The following is an 11,187-nucleotide window of genomic DNA, read 5'->3' as shown; positions in this document are numbered from 1 at the left end:
TTGATTAATGATTATCGTTCTCACTTCCCCTTTCTTTCAAGGCCTACACCGACAAAAACGCATTCATTTTCCTTTCTTAAAAGTATATTTTGAGAGAAGGATATCTCCGAACAACTTCCTGTTTGAAAATCTACCAAAAGATGAAATTCCGTTGCCGGGAATCGAACCCGGGTCTCCTGGGTGAAAGCCAGACATCCTAACCGCTGGACGACAACGGAACTTGTTAACATGTTCGTTGTTTATATTATAAAGAATATAATCAATGCAACTTTAACCACTCCCCTTATTAATTTATTTAATCTTCCATATTCCAGTACTTATTACCAAATTATATTTGACAAAGATGCTTAAACTTTAAAACTGGTTTTATGATGGATTTTGCAATAGGAGCATTTGTTGCAATGACTTGATTCAACTTGAAAAAAATTACGGTGAAGCCAAGTCTCATTCAAATAGATATTAGTTACAAATATTCAAATTTTCATATTGGATGAAGATATCTGATCAATTTTTATTTTTTATTTTCATCTACAACAGGTGGAAGTCGAGAAAACTTGAGTTTGAATTCAAAACTCTTGCTGGAAAAGAAAAGACATGTGAATTGTGATCTATGCATATAAATTGTGGAAGGGACTTACGGATAGACCAAGTACCCCACAAAGATTATTGTCAGGGGCAAAAGCTAGCCGCTAGGGGTATAAATATTTGGCATTTAAGATATCTACTCTTATCCATATCCTTTTTATTATATGTCTTGTGTTAAGATCTTTGTGAGAAAATTGCATTGTTTGTATACTCAAAACGGATGATTACAAAAGTTACTAAATTGAATGACATAAGAGACATTTCAAGAAAAATAGATTGAAGGAGAACTACACACTTTTCTTTTGTAATTATATGCATTTACTGAATTATCCATGCAAAGATCACAATTTCCAGATGTAGATAATTACTTAAGGGCTAAAAGTGTATTTTACACCTTCATATTAGTGAATTACAGACTACTATATTAGTGGACCAACACCCATATAAATGGAATTCAAATCCCAGATTAAATTGAATTGGAACTCAATCCAAACTCCAAATTATAAATTTACACCAACCAAAATTATGTGTCAATAATTTGAGACAAGTTCCAACAAATCTCCAACACCCCATCACAAATCAATTAATGATATCTCAGAATTATGAGTTGCCTACTAAATGCCCACTGCTATGCCTTTGCCCACTCAAAACAATTTTTGGCCTTTAGGAAGTTAAATAATAATAATTACATTTACACTTCTTCACCTAAAATGTCTTTATATAAATTAGCTTTATTTTTTGGATAATTACACGTACACTCATATTTTTTTAAAAAATTACACACATACCTCCAAAAAACATCAACATCATTATATAATCTATCCATATTTTTTAATATCATGGATAGTTTGTGTAATTATATAAAAGAATACGTGTGATTTGTGTAAATAGATCAAAAATTAAAGAGTGTAAATGTAATTATTTAAAAGGGGAAATTACTTGCATTTCAAGATGCTCTTTCAAATTCTTTAGAGGGAAAAAGTGGCGCAAATGAACTTTTCTTTGTTATCGTAAAACTTTTTTTTGAAAAGGTTTTGTTACTGGAAGAGATAAATCTGAGTTGAGTTTCAATTCGGAATAATTAAGAATTACAGCGTAGTAATAAATGTATCTTTTTACTTATGTTAATACGGTCTCTCCACAACATTAATAAATAAAACGGTACCCTAATGATTGTATTTTGCGAAATTTGGAGTCGCTTTAATTTTCATTTCTTTTTTTATAAATAAAATAAATAATATAGTTTCTATATATATTATTTGTTTATATTAAATGTAGTATAATATGATTTTATAAAACAGAAAATTTGAACAAAAAAGTCATAAACTTATGTTTAAGGGATAATTAAACCCCATTTCTTGAGGTTTTGTGTAATTACATATAGATTCTCTATAGTTTAGAAATTGCATATAACACTCCTGAGGTTTGCTTACTTTTAACAAATAAGTTCATCAATTAGTCAAAATTCACTGAATTTGATTATATTAACAAAAAAAATTGAATGAAAATTAATGTATATCATCGATGGACTTATTATTGATTTATTGCATGTTAAATAATTTTTTTTCCGACTAAACTACCTTTATTTCCTTACATGCATTCAAATTGTGACACGTATGATAGTAATTTGGTCATGAAAAGATTTATTTGACCTACAATAAATCAGTTAGGGGTAAATACAGATTTTTTTCGATTTTTCTATTAATATTAGTAAGTTCAGTAAATTTTAACTAATGGGGATACTTATTTAATAAACGAAAGCAAACCTTAAGGTGTTAGATGTAATTTTTTAAACAGGCCTATGAATAATTAATTACACCAATTATCTTTATATTTAATAACCCATGATGTTTTAGTTTAATAATTAAGAGTGAGGTTCCATACATGAACAAATTTAAGGTTTATGAGTTTGAGTTCTTCTGAATACGTGAGTTTTGTTTTACTTTATACGTAATATTGTAATTTATTTATTTTTTTAATTCTGTTATATATTAATTAAATTAATATATTATTTAATTTTATGAAGATATTAATATAATTATGTATGCAATTACCGGTTAAAAAATGTAGAACTCTCAATATATCTAAAAAAAGGAAAAGGGAAATAGCGAGTAAGTACAGTGAGGAGTAAAACAATTCCATCACAGTCAAAAGAAAAATAATAATAATAATAATAGGAGTAAAACAAAAATTACCTTTGGATATGATGACAAACGTTCGAAAAAAGTGGGACCCAGACAAGCAGGTGGTCCCCACAATAGCAAAACCCAGCTGTGAAGTAGTGTGATTCCTCCTCATGTTCTCCCTTCTTTCCTTCCGTTGAATTTGTTCCTCTGCCGAGATCTGGCTGTCTCTCTCTCTCTCTCTTAGTCTTCTCACACATACTCCCACTTCTCATACTTGAATCAAGAAAAAAAAATTTAGAGGGGTCCAAATTCTTTAATCTTTATTTTTTCCCTTTTTGTTACTTCTTTTTGTGTTTTTTCTTGTGGGGTTTCTGATTTTGTATGTAGAGTGGGGCATCAATGGACTCCTTTTTGAAAGAGAGAGTGTAAGTTTCTGAGATCTGGGCAACTACATTTTCAGGTGATTTTCTCCTGGTAATCTGATTTAAAACTAAGATTCTTGGGGTTCAATTCTATGAACCCAGTAACTAAAAATGGCATTTCTTGAAATTCATCTGTTTTCTTGAAATGGTAATTGCTTTTTTCAGTATTGGCATATGTTGCTTTTTTTAGTAATGAGCAATTGTTACTATGTGGGAAATGCAGGTGGGGTGTAGTAGAACTAGAAATCACTATGATTAGTAGATATGGGTGGTTGGGTTTGATCATTTTGACACTTTTTCCAGAGATTTAAGGCGTGATTAGGATTCGTCTTTATTGTCATGAAGTTCTATTTGAATGATGGAACCTTGAGTATTATTATTAGTAGGGTTATCTGTTGATTGTTTGTTAATCTTGTCGAATTCTGCTTCCAGAGTAGGAGTAGTTGAGGAATGATATAAAGATGGGAAGGAAAGGAAGTTGGTTTTCTTCAGTAAAGAAGGTTCTCAGCCCTGATTCTAAGGTAAAGAAGGCTGAGGTTTGTACAGTAAATCAGTGGCTCTATTCAATTGACTATAAGTCTATAACCGATGTTTTAAGCATGAATGCCTAATAATCGAGTACTCTCGTGCCCGTTTTCAGAAAGCAAACAAATCGAAGCAGAAATGTTTTGGGAAAGAAACACCATCTGTTTCCTATTCTCCAACTCCAGATCCTGTTGAATTGCCTGACCCTCATCCTCTCCCGCCTGTGGAAGAGGTGAAGGTGACGGAGGTGGAGGATGAGCAGACAAAACATGCTTACTCCGTTGCAGTTGCTACAGCTGCAGCTGCTGAAGCAGCTGTAGCTGCTGCACAGGCTGCTGCAGAGGTTGTTCGGCTAACTACAGTGACTCAATTTGCGGGAAAGTCCAAGGAAGAAGTGGCAGCAATCAGAATCCAGACTGCATTCCGAGGTTATCTGGTATGGTATTATACAAATATCTCGCTTCATTGTGAACTTGATATGATAGATCATGATATTTTGTTAGAACTTAGGCGTGATGGTTTGAATGATAGACAGCCCGAGATGCATGCTATTGCCTACCATAATAAGTATGCTAATAACATATGTTGAACTTGAATTGTTAGAAATATGTATGTTTTCATTGGCTTATTTCGAAGAGAAAGTTTTCTGTGAAAATGTAAGAACTGAAACATATTAAACAAGAAGGCTAACTTTATTTTGAGTTCAATCTGATCACATTTTTGAGTTGGTACCTGCACATACCAGTGCATATTTTAACTGGCCAAACAACTCAAACACATGGCATTAATTCATTGAGGCATTTCCATGAAGTTCGGTATGAGGCAATACTTGTAACTTCTGGATAATTTTTTCCGGTAATTGTTTTCTGTACTCTAGTGGAAAGAGCACAGTCACCTTCGCTTAGATAAGTCTTTCAGGTAGAATTATGTTTACTAGAGGGTTGGTATCTCTGACTTCCTAACTTTCAGGCAAGGAGAGCATTGAGAGCTCTAAGAGGGCTTGTCAGACTGAAATTACTTGTTGATGGGCCGACTGCAAAACGTCAGACTTCAAACACTCTCAAATGCATGCAGACTCTATCTCGCGTGCAGTCTCAGATTCAGTCGAGACGAATCAGGATGTTGGAGGAAAATCGGGCACTTCAGAGACAACTCCTGCAGAAACGCGCTAGAGAGCTGGAGAGCCTGAGAGTGAGTTTTTGCTAGTAACATTATTTCTTTATAAGCAAGTAAGAATCTCCACATTACATAGTGACTCTTTCGGGTATGTTCTCTAATATGAAAGCATAAACTTGGCCACTGTTTTCATTGAGACATACCGTGGAGCGTCAACTTGTAATTTTCCTACATCAAAAGCCTCATTTAACCATTCTTTTAAATTTCAACAAGTTCTTTTCACCTATAGAGTCTTCAATGCTGTTGCAGATGGGAGAGGAATGGGATGATAGTCTTCAATCAAAAGAGCAAATCGAGGCGAGCTTGCTGCAGAAGTATGAAGCTGCAATGAGGCGAGAAAGAGCTCTAGCTTATTCATATACTCACCAGGTACTTTTTCATATATCCACTAGGTAGCGATTAGAACATATAGATAAAGGATTTGAAAGTTTAAGTGTCATTCCCTGTGCCTTGGGTAGAATGGAATGTTCTTAGTATCTGGCATGCGAAATTTTATTCAAGATTTTTGCGCTTCAATTGAACAGCAAACATGGAAGAAATCAGCAAAACCTACCAACTTATTGTTTATGGACCCAACTAATCCCCAATGGGGCTGGAGCTGGTTAGATCGATGGATGGCTGCCCAGTCAGGTGAGACTCAAACCGCAGCGGAGAAAGATCTTAACAGTGACCGTTTATCTGTCAAAAGTGCTAGCCCAGGAATTGCTGTGGGAGAAATCACTAAATCGTTCGCCCGTCATCAGCTAAACTCTGACAATCCATCTTCACCAGTCAGCCAAAAGCCGCCTTCTAGCCACCTATCCCCTGCAACTCCCTCTTCAAAGCCGGCAGCAAGAAAATTGAAACCTGCAAGCCCTAGAGGGAGCACAATGATTCAAGATGACGACTCAAGGAGTGTAGTCAGCGTCGGGAATAGGCGACACAGCATTGCTGGTTCATCAGTAAGAGACGACGAGAGCGTGGCGAGTTTTTCATCGGTTCCAAGTTACATGGCACCAACTCGGTCGGCAAAGGCCAAGTCGAAGTTACCAAGTCCATTGGGGTTGGAAAACGGCACTCCTGAGAAGGGATCAGCTGGGCTGGCCAAGAAACGGCTTTCTTTTCCACCTTCTCCGGCCCGGACCAGGCGACACTCAGGCCCACCGAAGGTCGACACTAGCTCCATTACGAACAACGATGTGAATGGAGTGCTGAGTTGAAAATATTGCCTCTTACCAGAATGCAGCAGGCAATAAGCTGTTTGAATTCAGTGGCAGTCTGGCAGAGAAGAAGAAAGAAACAAATTAGTTCCCACTTATACCAAGTGTTCATTTGATTTGTGAAGTTCACACTTATATATATATATTTGTTGTTATTTATTAATTGTTGTGAGGGGTTGTTTGGGGTTGATGTGATTCAGTCTCGAGTCAGGTCTTATTATAGATTTGCTTTTTTCTGTTCTTCTCTAGTTGTTGTTCAGATTGTCGTATTTGGGAACAGTTACTAGAAGGGACTTAATTGTTGTTGTTTGAGTGAATCTTTTGATATGTTACAAAGTATTATAAGAAATTATGTGGATAATTAAAGTAATCTGTTCATTATTATTATTATTATTATTTGAAAATACATTTTCTATTTCTTCATATGCTTAATTAAATTATAATTACATTGTTCTATCATGGGGTTTGGTGTAATTACACGTAAATTTTATATGGTTTAGAAAATTAAGTCTAGTACCTTTCTAACGAATAGATCCTTTTGCTAGTCAAAATTCACCGAATTTGTAGATATTAGCAAAATAATCGAAGAAAAATTCATATTTATCTTCATTTGATTATTATTGACTTATACATGTCAAATAAATTTATTTCTCGATTAAATTACCTTTATAAAAGTGAATATAACCTCCACACATATATTAGTGTGTGAATGGTAATTTAGTCAAAAAAAAGATTTGTTTAACCTGGTATGAATTTTTATTTATTTATTTTTTTGTTAATCTCAATAAATTCAGTAAAATTTATAAATATCAAAAGTATTAAATATAATTTTTGGTCGCTGTACCAAATTTTAGGTGAGAATAGTGCAATTATCCCTTCTATTAATTGTAAAGTTGAAATATAATGGTGGTAAATTTTTGAAAACTTGGCATCATTTTTCAGGCGTGGCTGCTCTATAATTTCAATCTTGAAGAAGTTTTGGTGGGCATTATGTCACTGACAGCAGTCAGCTTATAATATTTCAATCAACTGATATTTAAATTTAATTTTTAATATATTGGTACAGTAATGATAATTAAATTTAATGGTCTAATGAATTTTACCGAAATGAATATTTTGCAGCAATTGTAAAAAAAATTAGAAATTGTGGTTCACCATTTTTGGATACCTATATTATATAATCTTTCATATTTTAAAATATATTATATTTAAAAAATAATTTATTGGTTAATATAAAATTTGAAAAGTTGAATAAATTAGTTGTATTATTAGTTGAAGGACATTGACTTTATAAAAAATTGATGCGATGATGTTATTAATCATCGTTTGTGAGTATGGAGATTTTTTTTTTATATATATATAAATATTAAGCAAAAAATTCAATTATAATTCATAAAGGAAAAAGATCAAGGCATAGGAGGCCACGTGCATCTCACGTGATGATTATTCGTCAGTCTTTCACTAATCCGCCCTTTCTCTCGATGCTCAACGCTCACCGACTTTTTTTATTCACAACAAAACCCTAATTCTCTTTCTTCATACCTGAAAAGGGGACAGGATTGTGCCCGAAGATTTTGAACGAGAGAAGAAGCAAATTCAGAGTCTTTGAATGTTGGATTCCCACTACTTGGAGCTCTGAAGTCATCTTGGAATCAGAAATGGTAAGTGCCGTAACCTTTTATTTCGTCATAAAACCAGATGATCCGGTACATACCCACCCGCACACACACGTACAGTGATATGTATATAGATATGCGATACGCAGACAAAATTCACCTTTTACGACATTATAATGATTCTTGGTTCAACGAATGTGAATAAACAAAGCGGCTATCAAGTAATATTACAGGGTTTTCATTTTGCATCTCATGGATGAGTTTATTATTTCTTTCTTTTTCTGTTCAATTTTTTGCATAATTGATTTGTAGCATTTAGTGGTTCTCTTAGTTATATTTTTTATCAATGGATTTGCTCCTATAGATGATTGAATTTTTTGCGTAAGTCGTTCTTGAACTTATATATAGACGATTTGATATAAATCTTGGCATATTTTTTTGTAACTTTTAACTTCTATTTTCAGTTTTTACCTTCAAATGCTAGGTTATACATTGAGTTTCTTGTACGTTTCCTAGTCAAGAAGTTTATCCGGGTAAGACTTGAGGGAAAAAAAAATGCTTGGAATGCTGGGATGTTAGGAAGAATAGTAAAAAGGGAAGATACAATGTCTGAATGTCGTTGTACTACCCATTTTTATGCATATCTCGAAATGTTGGTGCAATGGCATAATCCGATGGGTTCTGATCTGATTGATCATTGGGTCCTATAGTTTGATTTATACGTGTTGTTCTGCTGCTCAGGAAGTTGGTTCTGTGAAATTACCTTTATTATTTTATCCTTTCATAGTCCATAGATGGTTGTTTTACTGTTAAAACATGCCTCAAGCTTGGATAAGAGGAACAGGATGGAGGCAAATACTGAGTGTCCTTTGCTCGAGTGGATTTGGTCCGTTTCCATTTGTTCTTTGTATCAGGCTATTGTTGTACATATTTTAATAAATATTTTTGCATCTGAAAGAATTAAAGACAAAAAATTCTTTTATCTTGATTAGGGAAAAGTTTGGGGGACAGGGTTGTAAGACTTTATCAACTTTTGTCCATACAGATTTTCTGCTGGCTATGGCCGAGGAACTTGTGTCCCTGCAATTCATGCAGGATATGTTGCTATTTTGAATTTCCATCACTACAACCATGTGGCAATAGCCTCTGAGTGATCTGCAGGCCTAAATGATTCGTTAGATGAGAAAATGTTGATGTTTTGTGTTTATAAAGTATATTAAGAGTGTTAGAGAGCAAGCAGCGGAGAAACTTTAAACTGGAAATCTCTTTTTGAAACTTATATTTCTGTTTTGGATTTTCTTTTTCCAGCTGTATTTTGTTTCTGCGCCTTAGGAGTTGAATTGGCTATGTTTTAAGAAACTTCCTTTTTTGGCCTCCCTTGTGTAAATAGTAACATCTTTTAAATGGCTGATTAGAGAGGGCAATAGTCAAAAATGATGATGGCAATGGATACAAATAATGCAACTTGACAATCTTTATTGAGATCAATGTCTTTCCCATCTAAGAAGTCTGTGCTTCAGCAGCGTCTCGTGGATCAATGGCTTGATATGTTTTGTTGGCTGTTACCTACGGTGGTTGCTGACAGATTGTAGTTATTTTTCGTGTAATTTTATCTTCTATAGTATGCCAATAATCCAGCTGATGAGAAATCCAATCCTGAAATTTACAACAGACTTCACCACTGATAGCTGGACTTGCTGTTGCTGCTGCCGCTCTAGCTGGTAGATATAGCATTCAGGCATGGCAAGCATTCAAAGCAAGACCACCGACTGCTAGAATGCGTAAATTCTATGAAGGAGGTTTCCAGCCAAAAATGACGAGGAGGGAGGCAGCTCTTATTCTTGGAGTCAGGTGCGTCCAAAACCTTCTTCCCTTTGGTGACAGAGATGAATTTTAATGTTTATTCTACTTTGTCCAGTTTCTCAATTTGCTGATTTTTTTCCCTTTTTTTTTTTTTTTTGGCAAAGCTAGAACTAAGTTTTGATATTGCAATAATGAGGTATTGTTTGATTCATGAAAATGACCGCAGTAATTTATAACACAGAACTCCACACACAATGATGTCTGGCTAAGAGTTGCGGGGTCAAAAAATTTTAACTGTGAAGTATCCATGAGGATGTTACTCTTGGCAAACGAATTAATGTAGGTGAATGCATGCTTGTAATTTTATCAATTGCTATATCCCGTTGATGGTCATGCAGTCTAAAACAAACCTAAAATGGAGCTAATGTTAAATCAAGAGTTTCCTACCTCATACGGTTTATATATTCTTTGTTGTCCTGTTACCCATATCTCATAATGAGAGTACTCATGGATCTATTTAGTTTTGCTGCCTCTAATATAATATGAAGGCATCTATGATATTGGTTATTATTCTTATTTGCTTTTCTCCAATGGAATGAACTAAGATTTTGCTTATTTCATTATCCCAAGATCAGTGTAATCTCAACTGATACCATTTGATGGGCTCTTTCATAATGTTTACTAATGATGTTTATCCAATCGAGCTTTATAATTAATGGATGCTCATTTTTTGCTATATCAAGTCACAAAACCTTTTTCCGGTTTAATCATACAGAAGTAGTATCAAAGTTATTCTCTGTTTGTATACCCAGCGAGATCCTTGGAGCACATCAGAGCAATGATATCTGATATTAACCTGATCTTTTGTTAATTCAACATGTCTAATTTCCTTGATCAGGGAAAGCACTCCGGCCGATAAGGTAAGGGAAGCTCACAGGAGGGTGATGGTAGCAAACCACCCTGATGCAGGTGGTAGCCATTACCTTGCTTCCAAAATCAACGAAGCTAAGGACGTATTGCTTGGGAAAACGAAGAGCAGCGATTCTGCCTTTTAATTTTTACTAAAGAGCTTCGGCAAAGTTTTGACAGCTGAAATTAAGTCCGACCCACTCCCGAAAACCAAATTACTACTTGATAAAACAATTATAACAAACTTGTTCTCGATTTATCAAAAACTTATTCTTGGAATCTACGGGTAGTGTTCTCTTACTACCTTTAATCTCCTTTCGTGTACATTATTTCTGGAGCACGAGCATTTTATATTCACAAGTAGCATAGCTTGCTGTAGTTATACTATTGAACACACTGGAACATGTGGCTATCTGCGCGAATTTTGGCTTCAATGTGTATAAGAGAACAGTTGTGCGGTTGCTTTGTGTTGTACTCTTTATAAAAAAGTATGGATCAACTGACTTCTTAATTATTCTCTCTACTTAATTTCAACCTGTTGATGTGTTTCTGTGCTTTTACGATACTTCAGCTGCCTTATTGTTAAATGTTGAATAGCCGTTGCTTCTTCGTGTATGCACATGTGTTTGGACATGGAAAGGTTTGGGTACTGAATGGTATGCACTGATTAGTACAGAACAGAGAAATATGTAATTGTGAGAGAGAAAAAGCAAACAATATGCGAAGAAAAAGCATGAATTGAAGATAAATATTGAAGTCACGATAATTTATTAGAACAAAGACATTACATTTAGAGGGGAAATTTTAACCCAAGTCAAGCTTGGGC

The 11,187-nt window shown here is 34.5% G+C and overlaps 2 protein-coding genes and 1 non-coding gene across 8 annotated transcripts; 2 read left to right on the top strand and 1 right to left on the bottom strand.

Annotated features, from left to right (window-relative positions):
• Nucleotides 147–218, bottom strand: TRNAE-UUC. Its single transcript has one exon. It is a non-coding gene; the product is annotated as a tRNA-Glu (tRNA).
• On the top strand, nt 2,893–6,403 carry LOC105172919 (protein IQ-DOMAIN 1-like). 6 transcript variants are annotated; one of them, XM_020697342.1, is made up of 6 exons: nt 2,893–3,136; nt 3,566–3,654; nt 3,774–4,094; nt 4,628–4,849; nt 5,084–5,203; nt 5,359–6,403. In XM_020697342.1, the coding sequence occupies exons 2-6, from the start codon at nt 3,595–3,597 to the stop codon at nt 6,031–6,033; spliced, it is 1,398 nt and encodes a 465-aa protein (XP_020553001.1). In that variant the 5' UTR covers nt 2,893–3,136; nt 3,566–3,594; the 3' UTR covers nt 6,034–6,403. The 6 variants fall into 6 exon arrangements, with proteins under 6 accessions (XP_020553001.1, XP_020552999.1, XP_020553000.1 ...); XM_020697340.1 differs by having other exon boundaries at nt 3,566–3,669; XM_020697341.1 differs by having other exon boundaries at nt 2,893–3,171; nt 3,571–3,654.
• LOC105172917 (mitochondrial import inner membrane translocase subunit TIM14-1) lies at nt 7,522–10,872 on the top strand. Its single transcript, XM_011094533.2, has 3 exons — nt 7,522–7,694; nt 9,322–9,500; nt 10,351–10,872. The coding sequence occupies exons 1-3, from the start codon at nt 7,692–7,694 to the stop codon at nt 10,505–10,507; spliced, it is 339 nt and encodes a 112-aa protein (XP_011092835.1). The 5' UTR covers nt 7,522–7,691; the 3' UTR covers nt 10,508–10,872.

Source organism: Sesamum indicum, linkage group LG10, assembly GCF_000512975.1.
Source record: "Sesamum indicum cultivar Zhongzhi No. 13 linkage group LG10, S_indicum_v1.0, whole genome shotgun sequence".
Taxonomy (NCBI): domain Eukaryota; kingdom Viridiplantae; phylum Streptophyta; class Magnoliopsida; order Lamiales; family Pedaliaceae; genus Sesamum; species Sesamum indicum.
The sequence above is the reverse complement of the archived record's forward strand: the minus strand, read 5'-3'. Positions and strand labels throughout refer to the sequence as shown.